At 41.9% G+C, this 24,101-nt stretch overlaps 1 protein-coding gene across 5 annotated transcripts in view; it reads right to left on the bottom strand.

The window, feature by feature from the left end:
- The window catches only part of CNNM2 (cyclin and CBS domain divalent metal cation transport mediator 2), a 147,804-nt gene extending 130,611 nt beyond the window's left edge, over positions 1-17,193 (bottom strand). For 2 of the 5 annotated variants that reach the window (XR_008424911.1, XM_053909889.1), the window contains exon 1: positions 15,250-17,175. Coding sequence is in view for 2 of the 5 variants with exons in the window: in XM_053909889.1 (XP_053765864.1) it covers positions 15,250-16,870 (1,621 nt within the window). In the remaining 3 variants the exon portion in view is untranslated. Of the gene's footprint in view, positions 1-15,249 lie in introns of all 5 variants that reach the window. The other 3 variants (XR_002082621.2, XR_002082620.2, XM_053909890.1) reach the window with 3 other exon arrangements.
- Between the last annotated feature and the right edge of the window lie 6,908 nt (positions 17,194-24,101).

Raw genomic sequence — 24,101 nt, 5'->3', positions numbered from 1 at the left:
ACTTGAAAATAAAGTCTTCAACAGGTACCTGAGTGACTCAGTGGGTTAAGTGGTTAAGCGGCTGACTCTTGATTTCAAGGTTTGTGGGTTTGAGCCCCACATCGGGCTCTGCACTGACAGCATGGAGCCTGCTTGGGATTCTCCCTCTCTTTCTCCCTCTCTCTCTGCACCCCCCTCAAATATAAAAATAAACATACAAAAAAATAAAGTCTTTAAAAATAAAAAATAAAATACCATAAAAACAGGTTTAGGAAAGACACCTAAATGACAGCTAACTTACTCTATAAAGTTTCAGTATACATTCAGAAAAAGAAAGAAAATCACATCTTTTTATCTGTCTGAGATAAATGATGTATAATAGGTGTTCTATTTTATAGTATAATCGAACAAGCAAACAAACAAAAAAACCTGATCCTCATCGAAGTTAAAATGTCTTTTTATTTTATTTTAGCAAAATGTGTCAGATTGGAAATGACTGAGCTTCAAGCATGAGTGATTCCAAAACATTCCTTTTATTCTTTTGTCTCCTTTTAACAAGCATTGCTGGATCCACAGTGATGATTTCTACATATAAAAGGAAGCATCAGTTTCCAGAATCAATCTCCAGATGAGAAGTGTTTTGAGATTCCAGATTTATGCTAAAAGCACAAATCTTGCTGAAACTCAACTCCTTCACCAATCTCTGATTTCATAAGGGCAACCAAGGAAGTATCATTCCGGGCAGTCCACATACAAATAGGCAAAATGTATTTCATCACCTCATAACATGTTTTGAAAACAAATGTGACTCAAACACTTAAATTGTTTTTTCACACACAAAGTTAATTTTACTAAGCTGTTGTACACGCACATGTGTGCGAGCACAACACACACACACACACACACACACACACACACACACACACATCTTGTGAGCTTTAAAATGCTATTCATCTTTCACCCCAAATGCTAAGGATTTTGATGAAGGGGGAAAATGGCAACACTGACAGCAGGATTGCGTTATGACAAAACACTCTGCATTTCTGGGGCACCTGGGGGCTCAGTCCATAGAGCATCTGACTCTTGATTTTGGCTCAGGTCATGATCTCACAGTTCATGAGTTCGAGCTCTGCATCCAGCTCTCTGATCCCCTGCCCCCTTTCTCTCTACCCCTCCTCCACTTGTGTGCACCCTCTCTCTCAAAAGTAAACAAACATTAGAAAAAAAAGTATGAATTTCACCCAAATATACTGAATATCACTTAAGAACTACATCAGTTTGGGGCACCTGGGTGGCTCGGTCAGTTAAGTGTCCAACTCTTGGTTTCAGCTCAGGTCATGATTTCACGGTTCATGGGTTCGAGCCCATGTTGGGCTCTGCACTGACAGTGTAGGGCCTGCTTGGGATACTCTCTCCTTCTCTCTGCCCCTCCCCCACTCATTCTCTTTCTCTCTCTCAAAATAAATGAACTTTAAAAATGTTTTAAAAAATAACTACATCAGTGGTTCAAGTTACGAAGCTTACTTTTAGTAACATTTTAATGGATTTTATCTCCCTCCAAGACATTACAAAATACATGCTTAAAAAAAAAACAGGATGCAACACCGAAAAATATACTTCCTCCCCTAAAACTCACCATCAAGAGGCAGTCATTGCTAGTTAACATTTTGACAAATGTTCTTCTATTCTTGGCAGGTAAATGTATATATATAGGAGCAAGGAAATAAAAATTTTAAAGAAAAAAACCTAAGTGGCCCACACACTAGGATCATAAAAATATTTTACTGACTTGCTCGCAGCAGAAACTCACCCCCCACCCCCAACCAATCCCATGCCCCTGAAGTTTAATAATCCCTGGAGCAAGAAAAATCTCTCTGCTCAGAAATCAGCTCTGCAGAGACCAAATTACTCCTGCCACGCCTTAATCAAGGAGTTATACTCGTGGCGAAAGGAAGCAAATCCTGAAGGAGATGAGCAAGCATGCTATCTTGTTCTAGCTGTTTTCAATATTACCTCTCCGAACCTGCTCAAATATTTCCATCTCTTGCATGATTCTCAGGGCCGCCTAAGCCCCAAATGCCAGTCTGCAGAGGCTCCAAGTTGAGTCAGCACATTGTTTTTACGATTGCAGATGGGCAAATGGAAAAACTGAGGCTTTGCACACTCCCATAAAGATCAGATGATGCCCTCAGTCTGTCTTTGCTAGCATGGGAAAACATTCTCCCTCTCAGATTACCAGCCCCTCACCCCACCCCCAACACCAAAAAAAAAAAAAAAAAAAAAGAAAGAAAGAAAGAAAGAGAGAGAGAGAGAGTTTCATTTTCTTTTTTCTGGTTACCTGGTACCCAAAAACCTCAAGGTTTATACTAATGATGGCAATATGAAATGCAGAGTGACCATATGCCAAGGTTCTCTCTAGTCTTTAAAAATGACCCAAAGGAAACCCTTGGTAAAATGGCCTGGAAAAGAAAGGCACTACAAAGCCCTTTAGATATTAAGCAAACACAGTCTTTTCTGTACTCACCTCCTAGCCCAAATCCCAAATCTGATACAAAGCTACTCTAAATATCAGGCAGATTAACTTTTAAACTCCAAAACTCCAGCCAGCTGTATTTTGGTCTCTTTGACACATCTCGTACAGCCTTTTTATTTCCTATATCTAATCTGAAATAGAAAAGTTCCTCTCTTACCAAATTTTCTAGAGAATGACATTGTCAATAACCGATAGTGGATTCTTCACTCTATATATATGAAAGTGGCAAATAAAAATGCCTAAAACTTTTGGGAATGCAAACTGGCACAGCCACTCTGAAAAACAGTATGGAGGTTCCTCAAAAAATTAAAAATAGAACTACCCTACAACCGAGCAATTGCACTACTAGGTATTTATCCAAGGGATAAAGATGTGCTGTTTCGAAGGGACACATGCACCCCAATGTTTATAGCAGTACTATCGACAGTAGCCAAAGTATGGAAAGAGCCCAAATGTACATTGATGAATGAATGGATAAATAAAATGTGGTATATATATATATATATATATATATATATATATATATATATATGCAATGGAGTATTACTCGGCAATCAAAAAGAATGAAATCTTGCCATTTGCAACTACGTGGATGGAACTAGAAGGTATTATGCTAGGTGAAATTAGTCAGTCAGAGAAAGACATACCATATGACTTCACTCATATGAGGACTTTAAGATACAAAAGGGAAGGGAACGTAAGGGAAGGGAAGCAAAAATAATATAAAAACAGGGAGGGGGACAAAACATAAGAGACTCTTAAATATAGAGAACAAACAGAGGTTGCTGGAAGGGTTGTGGGAGGGGGGATGGGCTAAATGGGTAAGGAGCTTAAGGAATTTACTCCTGAAATCACTGTTGTACCCTGTGCTAACTTGGATGTAAATTATAAAAAAATAAATAAATTATAGAAAGAATAAATAAATAATCAATATGCCTAAAATTTTAAAAGAAAATATAAAATTCACTACAATCAAATGAAACAAACATAAAATAACCCCAAAACACTCACATGTTTTTTAAAAAGCACTTTTATATATTTTAAGAGCAATTTGTCACCTCATAAATGAGTTCAGCAAAGTTGCAGGACACAAGATCAAAAACGAACCATATTTCTATTTTTAGCAATGAATAATCTTAAAAATTAAATAAATAAAACAATTCTATTTACAATAGCATCAAAAAGTTAAATTTATTCCTAAGTGTTTTAAATTTTTTTAATGTTTGTTTATTTTTGAGAGAGAGAGAGAGCGTGAGCAGGGGAGGCACAGAAAGAGAGGGAGACACAGAATCTGAAGCAGGCTCCAGGCTCTGAGCTGTCAGCACAGAGCCCGACATGGGACTCAAACTCATGAACGCTGAGATCATGACCTGAGCTGAAGTTGGACATTTAACCGACTAAGCCACCCAGGTGCCCCCTAAGTGTTTTAATAAAAAGATTGTAAATACACAAAAGATTGTTGAAGGAAATTAAAGACCTAAATAAATGGAAAGACATCACATATTCATGGGTGGAAGATTTAATACACAGCAATACTCCCAAAATTGATCTACTGATTCAATGCAATCTCTATCAAAATTCCAGCTGCCTTTATGCAGAAACAGACACGATCTATGAAAAATTCGTATGGAAATGTAAGGGATCTGGGGTGTATGGGTGGCTCAGTTGGTTAAGCATCTGACTCTTGATCTCAGATGATCTGCTGTGAGCAGAGAGCCTGCTTAAGATTCTCCCTCTCCCTCTCTCTCTCTCTCTCTGCCCCTCCCTCACTCTCGCTATCTGTCAAAATCGACAACTAAACTTAAAAAAAGAAAGAAAGAAAGAAATGTAAGGTATCCCGACAACCAAAACTATCATGGAAAAGAACAAAGTTGAAGAAATTCCTACTTCCCAATATCCAAACTTACTACAAAGCTACAAGAACCAAAACAGTGTGCCACTGACATATGTCTTCCTTATGATCTGTATGGATCAGTGGAACAGACATTAGAGTCCAGAAATAAATCTCATTTTTATGGTTAAATGACTTGTGACAGGGATGCTAAGACAATTCAATGAAGAAAAAACAGTCTTTTCAACAAATGGTACCGGAACTACTTGATATCAACATACAAAAAGAGGAAGTTAGACCCCTACCTCAGACCATATACAAAAATTAACTCAAAATGGATTAAAAACCCAAATATGAGAGCTAAAACTATTAAAATCTTAGACAAAAATAGAGGCATAAATCCTCATGACCTTGGATTAGACAATGGTTTCTTAGATATGACAATAAAAACAAAACAACAAGAGAAAAAAGGGATAAACTGGACATCAAAATTAGAAATTTTTCTGCTTTAAAGGTTACTACCAAGAAAATGAAAAGACACCTCACAGAATGAGAAAAAAAGTATTGGCAAATCATATATCTGATAAGTATATATGATACAGTATTCAGAATAAAGAATTCTTACAAGTCAATAATAAAGACAAATAATCCAACTTAAAAATGGGCAAAGGACCTGAAGATATGCAAAGGGCCAATAAACATACGAAGAGATGCTCAACACCATTAGACATTAGGGAAATGCAAATCAAAACCACAATGAGATACTATTTCACACCTACTTGGGTGACTATAATAATTTTAAAAAATTATTCAATATAGTAACAAGGGTTGGCAAAGATATGGAGAAACTGGAACCCTAATACATTGTTGGTGGGAATGTAAAATGGTACATCCACTCTGGAAAACAATTTGGCAGTTTCTCAAACAGTTGAAAATAGAGTTACCATTTGACCCATCAATCCTGCTCCTATGTATCTACACAAGAGAAATGAAAACATACGTTGACACAAAAACATGTATACCAATATTCACAGCAAATTATTTATAATAGTCAAAAGGTAGAAATAGCCTAAATGTCCATCAAGTGATAAATGGATGAACAAAATACAGTGTACATCCATAAAATGGAATATTATTTGACTACAAAAGGAATTAAATACTGATACATGCTACAACATGGATGAAACGTTGAAAACATTATGCTAAGTGAAAGAAGCTTAGACACAAAAGGCCACACTGTGTATGATTTCAATTAAGTGAAATATATAGAACAGGCGAAGCCCTAGAGACAGAAAATAGAGTAATGGTTTCCAGGGAATGTAAGGAATGGGGAGTGGAGAGTGACTGCTAACAGGTACAGGGTTTCTTTCTGGAGTAATGAAAATGTTCTGGAAGTAGACAGTGGTAATGGCTGCACAACCTTGTGAATGCACGAAAAACCACCAAGTTATACGATATGTGAATTATATCACAATTAAAAAAAAAAAAAAACAACCTTTAACCATTGCTTCAGCAGTAAAATGCCCCTCAGGAGAAATGGAATAATATGATTTCCCTAATATGAGCAAAGGTTAGTTTTCCCAGTATCAAGATTCATAATGTTCAGTAGAATTGAATTTTTCCAGCTACTGTTATTGTACAAAGCTAACAATGAGATTTTTTGCAAAGACTGGCTATTATCACCCTATCCTAAAACATCAACTATTTTCCCTTTTTCCATGTTCTGTTTCAGTCCGTACACCTGAATATTTTTGTATGCCTATAATCCATGCAAAATAATCAATGTAAATTTTCCCATATTGCTGTGTGGCCTTCACCATTATCATTAAATGGTTATAATTAGTTTACATCTAAAAATTTCTTAACTCCTTCCCTCCAAGCTCTGCCTTGAAGTGTTAGACATTTATTTCCAATTTTTCACTCTTTGTAGATAACGTTGCAATACACGAGCAACATGAAAAGCCAACATAGCTTTTTTCTTCTCTTGAATTATACTACTGAATTTAAGGTTTCGGGGGGAGGGGGCTAATTACTGAACCATAAGGTAGGACATTGTAATGACTTCTGGTTGCCTTCCAAAAAGTACTACAAATTTGCACTGCACTAAGCAACAAAAATTTGCTATGCTAGACATTACCATTTTTTAATGCTTTTGATACAATCAATATGAAAAGATTTTATCAAACTAATTTGAGATCTTCCTTAAAGTCCTCAAACTTCAGTCATTCAAGGGTTTCTAAAGTCCACGAGCACTTGTTCTATCTCATAAACTTTGCTGTCTTTTTTGGTCACTTAGTCAAAGAGAATGAAGATTTTTATTATTATTATTATTATTATTATTATAGTTGACACGCATTACATTAGTTTCAGGTGTACAACACAGTGATTTGACAACTATACATAACGCTACGCTCCCCACAAGTGTAGCTACCATCTGTCACTATACAATGCCATCACAATACCACTGACTACGTTCCCTGAACTGTACCTATTATCTCTGTGACTCATTCATTCCATAACTGGAAGCCTATACCTCCCACTCCCCTCCGCCCATTTTGCCTTCCCCCTTCAGCCCCCTCCCCTCTGGCAACCACCAGTTTTTTCTCTGTATTTATGGCTCTATTCCTGCTTTTTTGTTTGTTTGTTTGTTTGTTCATTTGTTTTCTTTTTTAGATTCAACATGTAAGTGAAACCATATGGTATTCGTCTTTCCCTGACTGACTTATTTCACTTAGCAAATCCATCCAGGTTGTTGCAAATGGCAAAATTTCATTCTTTTTTATGGCTAAGTAACAGTCCGTTGTATGTATGTCTCCTTTATCTATTCATCTATCGATGGACACACGGGCTACTTCCATATTAGCTACTGTAAATAATGTTGCAATAAACATAGGAGTGCTTATATCTTTCAAATTAGTGTTTTCATTTTCTTTGGGTAACTACTCCGTCGTGGAATTACTGGATTATATGGAAATTCCCTTGTTAATTTTTTGAGGACCTTCCATACTGTTTTTCACAGAGGCCACATCAATTTGCATTCCCACCAAGAGTGCACACAGGTTCGTTTTTCTCCACATCCTCACCAACACTTGTTATTTCCTGTCTTTTTGATACTAGCCAGGATGGAGACATTTTTTATTTATTTTTTTTTTTAATTTTTTTTTTCAACGTTTTTTATTTATTTTTGGGACAGAGAGAGACAGAGCATGAACGGGGGAGGGGCAGAGAGAGAGGGAGACACAGAATCGGAAACAGGCTCCAGGCTCCGAGCCATCAGCCCAGAGCCTGACGCGGGGCTCGAACCCACAGACCGCGAGATCGTGACCTGGCTGAAGTCGGACGCTTAACCGACTGCGCCACCCAGGCGCCCCGAGACATTTTTTAATTCAGTGTGCTTACTCTACGGAGGGTAGGACATGTAATTGATTGTTCTGTTTTCCTTCAAAATATGTACACACGTGGCTATCTTGCCCACTAACAGCAACTGTTAGAAAAGAGACAGAGCCTGGAATTCAATCACAATAAAAAAACTAACACACAAACAAACAAACCTACGATGATGAGCTCCTTTCAAGATTTGGTCATCCATAACAACTATGAGCACAGATGGCTCAAGGTGTCTCCTGACTGGCACTACCCAGTCGAGAGAAAGACCAAGAACGATGAAGAGTCTACAGAATCATCATGACAAAAATAATGGTTAACTGAGCACTAAGTGCCAGGTGCCACTAGAAGCATTTTTACATTCATTACCACATTAATTCTTACTAAGCACCTTATGAGTCAGAAAATATCCCATTTTACTGTGGAAAAAACAGGCTTAAAGAGAGTAAGTTACTTGTCCAAAGTAGATCCAGGAAGAGAACATTTTTCTTAACCTTTGCATTAGCAAGTGGTATCTTCCCCGCAGGATGTAAATTCAGAGACAGAAATATTCCCACCTAGGTCTGACAGCAAGGGCGGGAGGTGGTTAAGTATGAAGAAATGAGGAGTTCCCCATCATTACAGCAGTGTTTACAATCAGTGGTAGCACTAATATAAAACAGGGGAAGACTCAGCACCCCCATTATCCCCATCAACCCCTAAGCCAACCTAATAAGCATATCATGTACAGTGGGTGCTTGTTATTAGTCCCCCAGTTCCCCCTTCCAAAGTGTGCTACCCCTAAATTCCCTCTGCATAAGCATTCCAGAGTTGCCAGCATATGTGCTGTTGAAAGAAAGAATACTTCTTAGTGTCTCTCTTTTTCTTGTTTTAAGATTTTATATATTTTTTTATGTAATCTCTACACCCCAACGTGGGGCTCAAACTCACAATCCAGAGATCCAGCCAGCACCCCTGGTGTCTCTCTTTTTCAATGTTGGTAGGATCAGGATTTCTGGTTTGTGTTCGGAGAAAAAGCAGGTGAACAGATAATACTAAAATAAATCGTATTCAATCCTAGTCATCCATTTCCATGTATTGAGTTTAATAAACATTCTTTATATTCCAAGCAAAGCTTACTGGAATGGAAGTTTACTACCAGTTACATATATGCATTTAGAAGATAGGGCCCCTTAGAAAGAAATATACTACTTTAAACAGAACTAAAGTAAATATCTAATTGGATTCCAGAGGTTTGTTTTTTAAAGTCTAAGTATTTAAAGAACAAATAAAACCATAAATATTAGGTTGGCTCAGTCTATTTTGTGGGTTTTCCTGGTTAATGATATTTTAAACTGTGTTTAGATTTGCTAATAATTAATATTAACTGGTCCCTCCCAGTAGTTTGGAATGTTTCAAAATGTAAATAATTCTGGGCCCTTTGTGAGGAGAGGCAGGTAGTGTGTAATCCCCACAAAAATCAAGAGAAAAAGCAGAATGAGGTCCTTCCATGTTTTGTCCAAACCATACTAAATGAGAGCTAGTATTCACTTACAGTGTCTCCTGGCCTAAAAAGTTCCATGGTCCTATTATCACAAATAACCTTCTCAAAACAGGCATGATTTTCTGTAAGAACTTAACTTATATTATTTTAAAAAAAATTAAAAAAGGACACAGAGGACAGACAGATGCATGAATGCGACGCATACTTCAAGTGCCTTGATGAATATTTCAATGGGAAATTTACAGACCTATACTGTGAACAAAAGTTAAAAGAGCCAAAAAAGTTTCACCCTAAAGTCCCAAATCCAATCTTCATTACTCTCGTAGAATAAAACACATCATTCATGGATATCCAAAATGAGTTAACTCAAAAGAAACACCTTATATTTAACTAGTGAGACTTGAAGCAATCTCAATACCCATTTCTTTTTTTTTATTTAAGTTTTTATTTATTTTGAGAGAAGGAGAGAGCACAGGTGCAAGTGGGGGAGGGGCAGAGAGAGAGAGAGCGCGCGCACTAATCCCAAGCAGGCTCCACGCCATCAGCACGAAGCCCATTGCGGGTCATGATCCCACCAACTGTGAGATCGCAACCTGAGCAGAAATCAAGATTTGGACACTCAACTGAATGAGCCACCGAGGTGCTCCAATACCCATTTCTTAAAGTACTCTCCTAGTCTGACCTCAGCAGAGTTAAAAACTCAATCAAAGTGGGGCACCTGGGTGGCTCAGTTGGTTGAGCATCTGAGTTTGGCTCAGGTCATGATCTCACGGTTCGTGGGTTCGAGCCTTGCATCTGACTCTGTGCTGGCAGCTCAGAGCCTGGAGCCTGCCTCGGATTCTGTGTCTCCCTCTCTCTCTGCCCCTCCCCCACTTGCACTTTGTCTCTGTCTCTCTTTCTCTCTCAAAAAATAAACATAAAAAAAAATCAAACAAAGCAATAAATTAACATAAAATGAGCTCACACGTTCAGATTTATTTTCTGTGTAACAAAATGCCTACCAAAGATGGCTTGAATCCAGGATGTCAAAAAATATTGACATCAACATCACAGGGCAAAAACCAATGGCAAACCTGAATATTTGCTTTTTCAAGGATGCAGCCACCTTTAACTCTGACCAGAATACCTTTAACTTGGGACCAGAAGGCCTGCCAGATGGAGTGGGAAGCACTCCAGTCTAGAAACAGGAACGTGGATTCTGGTCATGTTGATGCTACTGACTAGGTGGGTAGCCCTAAGCAAGTCACTTAACTTTCTTTCCTTCTCAGGGTTTACTTTCCCTATTTACAAGGTTGACTAGACCAACGTTTTAGAAATTCACCTAATCACAGGGTAACTGTTAACAATATGCATTCCAAAGCTCCTTCCCTAGATTTTGGTTCAGGATATCTCTGAGTGAGGCCTAGGACCTTATTCTTAATAAGTGATCCAGGGGTGCCTGAGTGGCTCAGTCAGTTAAGTATCCAACTCGTGGTTGCGGCTCAGGTCATGATCTCATGGTTCAGTTCAAGCCCCACGTTGGGCTCCACGCTTCAGTGCGGAACCTGCTTGGGACTCTTTCTCCCTCTCTCTCTGACCCTCCCCTGCTCATGCGCTCGCTCTCTCTCTCTCGCTCTCTCTCGCTCTCAAAATAAATAAATAAACAAAAAAAAAGTGACTCAAGTAGTTCTTATCATTTGGTAAGTTTCACAAACACTGGAGGAGACAATCCTCAAGCTGCCTGCCTTCCACCTCCGATTCTATGCTATCTGGATATTTCAGACTGATGATCTAAAAACACACAAAATTATAATAGTTTAACATTGTTACTGTACAAAATTAATAAACATACAAGATCAAAGAAGCAAACATATCCACCCACCCATCCCTGACATCATTCATACCTTTAAACACGAATAAAAACATCCTCCTCCATTCTAGGCAAGCAGAACACTTTCTTGGGTGAAGAAAACGTTTTCAACATTAAACTCTCAGCACACCGATATGGCAAGACTTGTGTTAGAGGAAGAGAGAATTGCTTAAGCTAAAGTTTTAAGTGAAAACTACACGTTACACTCTACTCTTGCCCTGCAAGAGCATTACCTGGTGATGCTACCTGCTCCCAGCTAAGAAAAAGCTACACGGAAGCCTGGCTAAGTCCCTAGGAGCTATTAAACTGCATTCTCTGCAGTACTGGAATGCAAAGGTGACAAAGCAAAAGGAAAAAACAAAACAAAACAACAATAACCGGTTACTAATTCTTCATATTCAACCCCAGTACAGTCAACTGAGTGGCCAAGAGTTCACGATGTCTTATAAGGAAGGTTTGGTCAGGTCAATGGAGAACCCCTTATGTCCTTTCGGCATACAAAGGTAGCAACCTTCAATTTAGCTTTTCTTCCCTCTGAACTATTTTGCTTCAGTTTTTCTGGAATTCTCATAATCTCCTCATAAGGTTCACTTTTATTCTCTTATTTAGGCTTATAAGTAACTATGAAAGTAACAAAACAGAAAGGGAAAGACTGCAAGGAGCACAGAGGGGCAGGGTTGTAAACGACGCACATTAGCAATTAATTATTATACAGGTGGCATTTACAAAACTGCAAATAAAATCAAGATTAAACCACGAAACTGAGTTTGAGTCATTCTTGCAACAGAAGCAGATAAGAAACAAGAATGAAACATGACTATATAGTTCAGCTATTAGAGAAACAGCTGTAGAGTATTCCATTAAGTCCATTATAATGTATAACTAGCATATTATTGCAGTATAAAACATTTTCAAAATGAAACTCGATGCTTTGCATGGAAATAGAATTCTTTAGATTTAGGGTCACACGGGCCAAAAAACTGATTTTGTTTTAATGGCAAGTGGGGAAGCCAACTGTTATGTACAACATCACAGAAGCAAGAGATTAAAAGCCACATATATGTTTAAATACATTTCTGTGTCTGTTGCCCAACAAGCTCTGAAGCAAAGTGTTTTGACAAAAAAGCAAACTTCACACTCAAAACAGAAATGTAAGATCAGAATCAAGGGGACCAGCGTAATGGTTAAGCATAGGGTGGCTAAGAGCCCGAGTCTGGCTGTCACACAGACCTGAGTTAAAACCCAAATCAACAAATTGCTGTGTGACCTTGAACAAATCTTGTAACCTAAGCCTCAATTTCTTCATTTGCAAAATGGAGAAAATGCTCTGCTCGGCCATTATGAGATTTAAACAAGGTAATTCAGGTAAACCATTCAGCCCTGTACCTGGCACAGTAAATAAATAATAAGCTAACTCTAAAATTAATGTAATTACTGTCTTCCAACCTCAAGGAAAGCTAAGAGTTTCTAGGTGGCCAGGCAAAAAGTTCTAATCAGTAGAAAGAAGACATTCACATACACTTCTATAAAGGTAGCTTTTCATTTCTTTTCACATTGAGAACCTTACTTCTCCTCAGTAAAGCATAACTCCCACCAATGATGTACAGCCCTAGTAAGGAAAGACTTCAGTGCAGACGTTCTTAGTTGGGAAGGGCAATTTTCAATGAGATCTGGACTAATGACCTAACAGTTTGGGAGTTGCGGTTGGTATTGTTAGGAGAAAGAGGGAAAAAGAGGAAGAAAAAGGCTTCAGACCATCCCACACACCATTATTCAATGGAGAAAAAAAACAATAAAGGTTAACTGTTCACGTTATTTCAAACTGAATTAGAAAATAAAGAAAACAGTATCTGGTGAAATATTTTAACTCAGAGGGAAGAAAGAACTAACACAGCTGTTAGTAAGGTGAAAGCGGCCAAACTCCTCAAAAAAAAAGATCAAGAAAGGGAAGGCGAAAAGTAAGTTGTTCCTACCGTGTAAGTAACAAACACCCACTCTATCCTTTTAAGACTATGGCCGAAATTTCCCATTGGCAACCAACTGTCTTAGCCTGCTCTTCCAAATATGCCACTGACTTAGGCATACCTTTAACCTGTACTCTCTTCTTAACCAAATACATCACTCTGGTTAAGGACAAAAATAAAGTCCTGTGCACTATTTTTCAAAAACGCATGGGAAAATACTAGGAATTCTGTTATCTAAAGGTACTGTGAGAGGTAACGTTGGGGAGAAAAGGTTCCTCCTGAAACAATAAACCACAGGGAATAAGTAGGAATATTGCTCAAGGACAACCAAAAACAGGTTTCAAAATAATGCAAATTTTGAAATTTTGGGGTAGGAGCAAGATCAATGAGTTGTAAGGTGAAGCGCTAAAGCCTCCAAGGGAAAAAAAAAAAGATACAGAAGTGAAGAAAGGCTTCAGCAGGGAGGACACACTGGTGTTTCAATCCATCAGCAGATGTGCAAAAATTTCAAATAAAAAAAAAAACCCACAGAATAAATTATTAAGTCTCAATGTTGCAAAATTTAGCCATAGGAAGAAAATTAAGTATTTCAGAGGCATTTTCAAGCACTGCAAGGTATCTTTCTGTACTAGAGATGTTACCGCAAAATGAAAGAAGAGATTGGTCAGATGCTCTAATTAACAACTCAGCAGTGAAGGGATAATGACACCCCCGAAAAGAAGCTCTGTCACCTAGAGATAATGGACATTTTCTTTTTACTGTTTAAGAATCCAGAAGAATCTCCCTCTGCTTTTAAATGCAAATTACCCATCTCTGAGGCACATTCTGCTCTATTCCTTTATCTGAAAATTACTGCAATGTGATCCCGTTCCAGAGAGGACACCATTCAGCCCGGAAAATGGAATTAGGGCAACCACACGCGCTCTGGGGATGTTCAGATCACCACGTCCAGTGAGCTGTCACCACCTACACATGGCCTTTTTCAGTGGAGAGACCGCTATGAGGGCTCAAAATTCTATCTGCAGAAGGAAAACTTAGTTTTGAGGACTATCAGGTCATTAAAGGTTACATACACATTTTCATACCTGCACTAGCACCATAGCAATGAAACAGTTCGGCAGCCCTTGGTCTTCAAAAAACCATGTTATTTACTGGAAACTCTCTTTAAAGACAGAATGTCGGTAACAACAGTATAAGGTGCTATTTGCCGGTTCATTACAATGGTCAAACAAACAAAAAATACCATCACGCAAGAAAGGTGAGCACATCAGACTGTGCGCTTCTCTTCCATGTTAAAACTCCCTCTAGAATAGTAAACACTGACTGGGAAGAAACACTTCAACTTAAAATATCAAGAGATCAAGGTTAAAAAGAACACTTTTAAACCAGAAAAACTGGAGAAATAAATAAACCACAATAGAGGGAGTCATCCCATTGTTAAAGGTTCAAGATTTCCGCCCAAACCACATGTGGTTTGGGAAATTTTATTCGTCAGATGAATATAAACAAACAGTGAAGAAAGCCAGGCAAGATAGCCTCATAAAAGTTTAACTTACCTCTAGTCTTTCCAAGTTACATATTAGTAACTAACTTTACTTTTTAAAAAACCTCTTTCCTAGCTAAGTAAGTTGCATCCAAATGACTGAATCTTTTTGGTGATACCTGGCTGACCCCATCCCCTATCCTCAAAGGCAGACCTCAATCTGCCCCACAGCTGGCCAGACAACCGGGAACAAAAACTGAAAATGCACTTCCAATCTCTGAAACATCGGTGAATGTTTAAGGAGGAGGAAAAAGATTGTGTTGAGTTTAGAAAGGCTATTCAAATGTTTTCCAAATGCCTGAGATAAGTACATGTCAACCAGATGGCACAGCATGGCATTAGCTGGCCCTTACTTGCATCTACCCATTTAGAACCCCGGCGATGAATGCCGCAAACCCCTCAAGCCCAGAGGGACGGCAGTATCATGCACAGAAAATCGAAAGCCTGCGTTTTGAAATGTGAACAAGAGAATGACGGTAGTCTTGGGCTTTTAAAAAACCTACAAGCGCTTCCTAGTTCAATCCATCCCCAAATCCATGCCACCCTTTCAACTTTGCAATTAAGAGAGAGGAGAAATTCCGGTCAACTCGCCTTGGGGGGTTGGTCTGAGGGTAGAGGGCTCAAGTAGGGAGGAGGATGGAGAGAGAAAGAGCAAGCCAATGAAAGATACCAAAATTTCCCACCTTTCTTAAATTCTTCCAGCATAGCGTCCAACTTGGTGTCATTGAAAACAAAGTGCAAGGGGTGGTTATAAAATTTAGTGATGGTTTTCAGGGGAGTACAGTCATCTGGATCCACGAAGGCCAAGTCTTTGACAAAGAGGAGGTCCACGATGTTGGAGCGCTCCCCCTCAAACACTGGAATACGAGTGTAGCCGCTCTCCATGATCTCCGACATGGTGTTGAAGTCCAGAATGGCTTCGCCGGTGATCATGAAGCAGTCCCGGAGCGGAGTCATCACGTCCTCCACTGTCTTGGTGCGGAGCTCCAGCGCCCCTTGGATGATGTTCAGCTCCTCCTTAACGAGGTCGTTGTAGGGGTCGGTGACCCGGAGCATCTCCAGCAGTTTTTCCCGGTTATAGACAGTACCTATCTCCTGGCCCAGGACGCAGTCCAGCAGCTTGCTAACCGGGTAAGAAGCGGGGAAGGTCATCATCATGAAAAACTTGGTGAGGAAGATGGTGTTGGCCCCTACAGCCAGGCCGTGCCGGGAGCAGATGGCCTGGGGCACGATTTCCCCGAAGATGACGATGCCGATGGTGGAGACCACCACCGCCACGAGGCCGGAGCCGGCGATGTCGTCGAGCAGGATCGTGAGCGTGGTGTTGACCAGCACGTTGCCCAGCAGCAGTGAGCACAGCAGGTAGTTGCCCTGCCTGCGCACGGGCTCGATGCGCTTGGCGTAATTCTTCTCCTTCTCGGTGCCGCAGTTCTGCACGATGCGCAGCTCCATCGGGTCCAGGGCCATCAGCCCCAGGTTGAGGCCGCTGAACATGCCCGACAAGCACAGGAGCAGCGAAATGAAGATCACCTGCAGCCAGAAGGGCAGCAGAAACTTCTTCTCCTCGCCCACTATCATCTTGGTGTCCTCGCCGTCGTGATAAATCCAGGTGGTCTCGGCCCACGGGGGCGGCGGGAGCCCGGCCACCCCGGAGCCGCCCTTGGCCCCGACGGCGCCACTTGCGGACCCCGGGCCGCCGGCGCCCAGGGCTGGCGTGGAGAGCGATGTGCACAGGTAATAGGACTTGCTCTTCTCCATCTTGCGCAGCGGTTTGATCTCGATCTCAATGATGCCCGATGTACGGCGGTTGAGAATGATGTGGGGCAAGATGATGATATCTGAGGTGCGGATGCCGCAGCGCTGGGGGCCGCTGTCCGGCTCTGGCGGCGCGGGACCCCCCAGCCCGCGCTCGCCCGGGCTGTGGCGCCGCCGCTCGTGCTCGGTGAAGGCGATGCGGGACCACGTCTCGTTGTTGATGTTCTGCCCGTACACCCGCAGCTTGACCCGGGTCCGCTCGCTCACTCGCAGCGCCCCCCCTTCCATGAACGACACGTCGTTCGTGTCCTCCAGCCGCAAGCCGATGATCACCGTCTCCTCGTTCTCGCCCGCTGCTGCGCAGCCGCCCGCGCCGCAGCAGCAGCTCAGCAGTAGCAGCGGCAGCAGCCGCCCGGCCGCCGCCTGCAGGACCCCCCGGCCGCGGGCGCTGAGGCTGCGGCGCGCCGCCATCTTCCAAGTGGGCAGTGCGGCGGCTGCCTGCCCGCCCGCCATCTTTACTTCGGGTTCACAAGCGCCACAGCCAATCATAGGGTGGCTGCTCCAGCTGCGGCTTCATCCTTCCCACCCGGCGGCGCGAGCGCAGGCACCGGTCCCTGGGCGAGATTGCAGCGGAGCGTCCGCACACACCGTTCGGCAGTCCGGCTCCCTGACTGACACTGACTCGGCCTGGGCTAGCTGAGGAACCTGGACACTCGAGGGAGGGGGAGAAGGGAGGGGGAAGCGCCAGCGGCTCCCGCGAGAGGCAGGCAGGGCAGCCAATCACGAACGTGTGCCTGCCCTCCCAGCCAGGGGGCAGGAATGGGGGCGTGGCCATGAGGGGAGCCGCGGACCAATGACAAGGTAAGTGGGTGGGGCAGTGAAGGCCACCGTCCCCCTCAGCACGCCAAGTTTCCAACTGAAAGGCGCGTGACTCTTGTGTATGTGCGAGGGGAGGAGGTGTGGCCAGCTAGAGCCCGAGAGCCAGTCACAGATGAGAGCTGTACGAAAGGGGGCGGGGCCCTCAGACTGGCTGCCAATGAAAAGGGGCCGTCTGTGGGTCTGGTACTCCCTGAGGGGCCTCGGTAGTAGATGCCCGCACCTGGGTAGGCAGTGTTGGGCTAATATCCTGGGGCGCTAGGCGGTCCGTTTTCGCTGCTCTGCATTGCAAGCTCCCGCAGTGCCCAAAGCTCGTGCGGAGAGGGCTGCCCCCGGAGCGCGAAAAACCGACTAGGAAGGGCTTAAACTGCACATTTGCCTGAAAAGCCGGGACAGCGGCCGCGCCACTCTCTTCTACTTGTGCGCGCCGCTCGGCCCAGGATAAGCGGTGGCTCGGTGGCCCCAGTACCTATCGACCAGCTTTTTCTGGAGCCTCACTTCTCCCTAGGGGGGAAAATGCTCTCACTCTGCCGCTTATGGTAAGGTGGCACCACCTGCCGGCCACATGGGTACCCTGCAAGGCTTCCAGGTCTGCAAACCCCAAAGGCTGTGCCAGAGGTGGGGAGGGTTATAGGGAAGCAGTTTTCCCCACCTTTCCGAGTTGTAAGAATCTCCTCCCTGTGCCACAAAGCTATAGTAATCAAAACAATAGGTAATCGCGTGAAAAAGGCACATCGATCAAAGGAATGGAATAGAGAACCCAGAAATGAACCCACACATATATGGTTAATTAATTTAGGACAAAGGAACCAAGATTATACAATGTGGAAAGGACAGTCTCTTCAATGAATGGTGTTGGGAAAACTGGACAGCTACATACAAATGAATGAAACTAAGCCACCATCTTACACCATACACAAAAATTAACTCAAAATGGATTAAAGACTTGAATGAAATTCCGAGAAGAAAAGGTGACAAGCTCTTTGACATTGGTTTTAGTGATTTGTTTTTAATTTTGGATCTGACCCCAAAGGCAAGGTAAACAAAAGCAAAAATAAACAAATGGGACTACAACAAACGAAAAAGCTTCAGCAGTGTGAAGGAAACCAACAAAACAAAAAGGCAACCTATTCAGTGAAAGAGGATATTTGCAAATCACTTACCTTTTTTTGTTTTTCTTTTTTTTTTTTTTTAAGTAGACTCCACTCCCAACATGGAGCCCAAGGCAGGGCTTGAACTCATGACCCTAAGATCAAGACCTGAGCTGAAATCAAGTCTGACACTTAACCACCTGAGCCACCTGGGGCCCCTGCAAAGCACTTATCTGATTAGGCTTTAATATCCACATATCCAAAATATATAAAGAACTCACACTATTCAATAACAACAACAAAAAGCCAGACAACCCAATTAAAAAATGGGCAAGAGAATCTGAATAGACGTTTTTCCAAAGAAGGCATACAGAGGGCCAACAGGCACATGAAAAGATGTTCAACATCACTAATTATCAGAGCAATGCAAATCAAAATCACAATGAAATATCAGCTCACACCTGTTACAACGGCTATTCCCAAAAAGACAAGAAATAACAAGTATTGGAGAAGATGTGGAGGAAAGAACCCTCCTACACTGTTGGTGGGAAGGCAACTTGGTGCAGACACCATGGAAAACAGTATGGAGATTCCTCAAAAAATCAAAAATAGAACCACTGTATACCCAACTATTCCATTTCTGGGTATTTAGCCAAAGAACACAAAAACACTAATTTGAAAAGATATATGCATTCCTATATTTGCAAAAGTGTTATTTACAATAGCCAAGATATGGAAACACAATAGAATAGTCTTCAGTCATTAAAAAAAAAAAAAAAAGAGGAAATCTTGCTATTTGCGATAACATACATTGAGGGTATTATACTAAGTGAAATAAATCACAGGGAAAGACAAATACAGTAAGATTTCACTTATATGTGAAATCTAAAAAACAAAATAAATAAAAACAAACTCATACAGAGAACAGACTGATGGTTACCAAAGGTGGGAGGGGTTAGGGGTTGGGTAAAATGAGGTAAAGATCTCAAGTATATGGTGCTGAATGGTAACTAGATTTATGGTGGTGATCACTTTGATATACAAATATCAAATTATAAGACTGTACACCTGAAACGTATATGTTATGATACCAATTTTACCTCAATAATCAAAAAAGATTTCTCTCAAGGGGGCCTGGGTGGCTCAGTCAGTTAAGTGTCTGACTTCGGCCCAGGTCATGATCTCACAGTTCATGAGTTCAAGCCCCGCATTAGGCTCTGTGCTGACAGCTCAGGGGCCTGAAGCCCATTTTGGATTCTGTGTCTCCCGCTTTCTCTGCCCCTCCGCCGCTCACACCCTCTCTCTCCTTCAAAAAAAAACATCAAAAAAAAATTTTTTTTTAAGATTTCTCTCATATTCTTGCTGAAAGTATATATATTCCTGGGCCCCATTCCATACTTGCTAAAGGGGTAGGACCTAGGAATCTGCATTTCTAACACCACACCCAGGAAAGTTTGGGAAATGGGAAAGACACACATAAAGGCTGCTTCTTAATCACACTGACCAAACCCTGCTAGGTCCATGGGTCCCTGGAGGAGAAAAAAATCCCGAAGATCTAGTTCCCCAGGACTCCCAAACCACTTTGTCTGGAGGAGGCACTGTAGCAAAGTAACTGCCAAATTGGTCTTTTTCTTGCAACTTAAGCACCCAAAATATAATTACTATTTCCTTTTTTTTTTTTGTATTCTGCAAGCACATTTTCTTCCCTTTTGTAAACCAGTCAGATGTTCCTGATTAATTTCTGGTCGGGTAATAGCAACGGCCTCCTAACTGCTCTTTCTTCTTCCATATCTGCCCCTTTCCCTTCTCAGCCCAGCAGCCAGAGTGGTCTTGTTACATCAGATCCTGTTGCTCCTTTGTTCGAAATCCCCATCTGGCTTCTCATGCCATCACAGTAAAAGCCACAATACCTACAATATCCTGCAAGGCTTGAAAGGGTGTACCGCCTCCCCTTATTTCTCTGACCCTATCAACTGCTGCTCCAGCAGGCTTCTCCTGGCTGTTTTTCATTCACTCCAGGGATGCTCCTCTGTGAGTCTGTGCACTCGCTGTTTGTTTCCCGTGCCTGGGACTCTCTTCCCCCAGGTCACAGCGTAGCCCATCAGTCCCCCTCCAAGACTGCTCAAAAGCCACTTTTAAGTTTATTTATTTCAAGAGAGGGAGAGAGAGAGAAAACATGAGCCAGGGAGGGGCAGAGAGAGAATCCCAAGCAGGCTCCACACCATCAGCGCAGAGCCTGATGCAGGGCTCAAACTCACCAACCACAAGATCATGACCTGAGCCAAAATCAAGAGTCAGGCACTCAACCGACTGAACCACCCAGGTGCCCTTTAAAGGCCACCTTTTTATAAACTCACAAGCGAACACTCCCTATACTCCACTTCTGCTTATTTCCCTTAATTTTGTTTTATGATCTGTCTCCTTCCACCAGAGCTTAAGCTTCCCCAGGGCAAAGACTTTGTGTGTTTTGTTCACTGCTGTATCACCAGGGCCTAGAATAACAGTAGATGTTGCAAACCACACTTGTAGAAGGTTAAAGAAATGGAAGAATTTTATTCTGATCATTCCGAATAGTGTCCCTGACTCTATTTTCCAGCACTTCAGTTTCTGGCGATCTTTCCTCCACCCCCAACCCTCTCATTGCTATATTTGAAAAATAAGTTCAGATGAAAAGAATCTGATTCACACACTTGGCATGCATTTATAAAAACAGCATTATCAAAGTTTTGGGGGGAAAAGTTGAGATTTTCAGGGCTATCTGACAAAGGTTAAAGATAGATATGGTCCTTCTAAATCAGCTGATTGAAAACAAAACTGTTTTCACTTCTTAAATAGCATGAGTTCAAGTGTGTTTAAGGGAGCTAAGAAGGAGACCATTAACAGCTCACAAATGCTGAATGTACGCTTTTGAAATAAATGTGGAGAAGGGGGCGGGGGAGAGTTTGCCAAACCTACAGATATTTCCGGTGCATTGCAGAGAAAACTACAACGGTCAGGAAAGTGTGGCATTCAGCAATTTAGAAACAAGTTAGACATTCAGGACTTCATCGCAAATACGTAAGAAAGGACCCACCAGGACAACTAAAATGTAAGATAAGCCAAGCTCAGATTCACACGGGGATCACCGAGTGATGCTTATCCTGAGTGGTGCCAAGGTCAAGGAGGTCATCTTCTTCATGTACACCCAAGACACAGAGCAAAAAAACAAGTGAATTTGCCTCAGAAAGAAGGATCTTCCTTCAAGTTTGGAGGCTTTTTAGCTCAAGGGAGTCACTCTCTCTTTAGCAAGGGGCTGTTGTTGCAGATTGATCATGACTTCCAGGGGCTTCTGGATCTGTCCCATCTGTATGAATGGAGGGCAAGGGCAACACTTGCTCCTAGGGATCTCTTTTTAAATACAGAGGGAAAAAAATACAATAAAACTTTGAATCCTGATAATATCTCACTTCCAAAAAGGGCTACACAAGGCCCAAGATTGCTGGGGGGGGGTGCCTCAGTGTCTAATCCCAAATAGGTTCTGACTTTGACCTTAATCAAGCCATTCAGGTAAAGCCAGAACTTGGTAGCAAATACCTTCCCTAACTAACCCTCTCTTGCCAGAATCCTTCACCTGCTCCTAAAGGTGAAGAGCGATTATTCAATTCTTTCATCTGCAAAGGATAAACTCTCCTGTGCGGATTCCAGGATTTGAGAAATTTGAGAAATTACTCCGTCCAGACCTAAAAGTCTCTTTGAGTTTGACTTTCTTACAGATCACAAGTAGAACACCAAAAGGCTCTCTATACATTTTGTTTTTCAACATAAATCTCAAATTTTACAGAGAAGCCTTATCTTTGCCCCCAGAAAATTGCCACTTGTTTTAGAAAAGTATTCAAAATTAGTCAAGCTCACACCAAAGCACCAGGTCGTCTGAGGAAAAATAGGAACTGTGCAAATACTGGAGTTACGCAGACTTTCCCTAGAATGAAATCTGCTCCCCCGAAGCAACGTTGTTCACTTGTTTAAATACATAGTACTCTTGTAGCCAAATGAGGACTCTTCACATCAGGGCCCCCCCCCCCAAAAAAAAAAAACAAAAAACAAAAACAAAAACGAGACAAACAAACAAAAAAGACAAACAAGAATCAAATCAAATCAGCAATGCCATTTGCCTTTTCTAGAGGACCTTTCAAATTTTCTGTTTCAGGATTTCCTATTTCCTCACCTTTTCTAGATATTTTCTTGGATGCAGTCAGTGGGATAGGAAGAGGAAGAAAAAAAGCAGCTTTTTGATGGAGTTTTGAGAAAAGCTTCCTTCCTTGATATGGGCCCCCAGCTCCTTGGGTGCAGCCTTCCTGGGAATCCTGAGTCTCTAGTCAGGCACTCTGGTAGGTGCAAGGGAGCCCCCTCCTGCCCTTCCCACCCCTCCCCCCAGCCACCTTAGGCACTGGACAGCACCCTACACCACCACTGCCCTTTTCTCAGGGAGCTGGCCCCTCCTGACCCTTCCACGGGGCAACCCCAGGAGGTCTCCTGTGTTCTGCCATGTCACCTGCTTCCTTCCTCCACTGTTCCCTTGAACTAGGCTATACTCAGAGAAACATGTTTCTGGGCTAGAAGCCCACTGTTTGCCCTGCTCCAGGACCCCCATCCTCCTGACTGTCAGGCCCACAACTGCAGGATTTTCTAAAATCTTCTAGCATGTTCTTTCTCACTGCTGTTCCATCCTGGTTCCAGCCTCCAGCTCAGACTTGGACAAAAGTGTAAGATACGTTCTAAGCTCGGTTATCCTCATCATCGTGGCTAAAACACTCAACCCGGGTCATGGTTTGGGGAAACTTTTCACTTCCATAATTTTTAAATGTTGAGCCATATGAGTAGCACCTATTCAAAGATCTAAATTTTAAAACCACATTGGGGCTGGCGGTGGGGGGAGAGGGGTGCAGGGAAGCACCTAGGTGGCTCAGTTGGTTGAGCCTCCGACTTCAGCTCAGGTCACAGCTGTCACGGTTCATGAGTTCACAGAGCCCGCTTCAGATCCTCTGTCCCCCTTGCTCTGCCTGCTCCCCCACTCATGCTTTCTCAAAAAATAAACATAAAAAAAAACACATTTGGGGAGTGAGAAGAGGCAGTTGATAAGAAAGACTGACAGGAGGCTGGTAAGTAGGAATGGAAGCCCAGGGGAAAGAATGGATCCTGAATATCCAGTTCTGAGCCCTCCCATGAGACTGAGACCAGCATGAGTCTGATTCTAGAGCTGGAATTTATGATTATGACTCCAGACATAAAATGCCAGTCTTCCCATACCAGCTGAGCTCATTCCCATGGTCTTTTTTTTTCCATATCCTCTGAAACTGGAGCAAGAAATCTATTCCAATAAGTCAGACCCCCTGTGTATAGACAAATAATATGTCAGACCTCAGTGGAAAAAAATTCTATTTTTAGTTCCTCTGAGATACCTATTTGTTTTATTTTAAATATCACCAAAGACTTAACTTATTTCTCCCCATTTATTAATACCACATCTCAATTCTGTGTCCTCTTTAAATTTTTAAATAAAATATTGTATCTTCTTACCCCAATTCCTTTTTTCTCTTTTACTCATTCATTCATTCATCTAGTATATATTGTGTCTCTAATAAGTTCCAGACATTGTGTTAGGTGTTGTAGAGCTCTAATATTGAATCAGAGGTTACCTCAAAAATCTTATCAGTAAAGACGTTAGGAAATGTGTGCTAAATAAGGACATATGCAGAATACAATATCAAATATCTTAAAAAGAAGTACAAATAAAGTGGAGGAATTGAGACTTCACAGCCTTTGAGTTGGTCCTT

Source organism: Panthera pardus, unplaced genomic scaffold, assembly GCF_024362965.1.
Source record: "Panthera pardus isolate Hobbes unplaced genomic scaffold, ASM2436296v1 HiC_scaffold_22, whole genome shotgun sequence".
Lineage (NCBI taxonomy): Eukaryota > Metazoa > Chordata > Mammalia > Carnivora > Felidae > Panthera > Panthera pardus.
The sequence above is the reverse complement of the archived record's forward strand: the minus strand, read 5'-3'. Positions and strand labels throughout refer to the sequence as shown.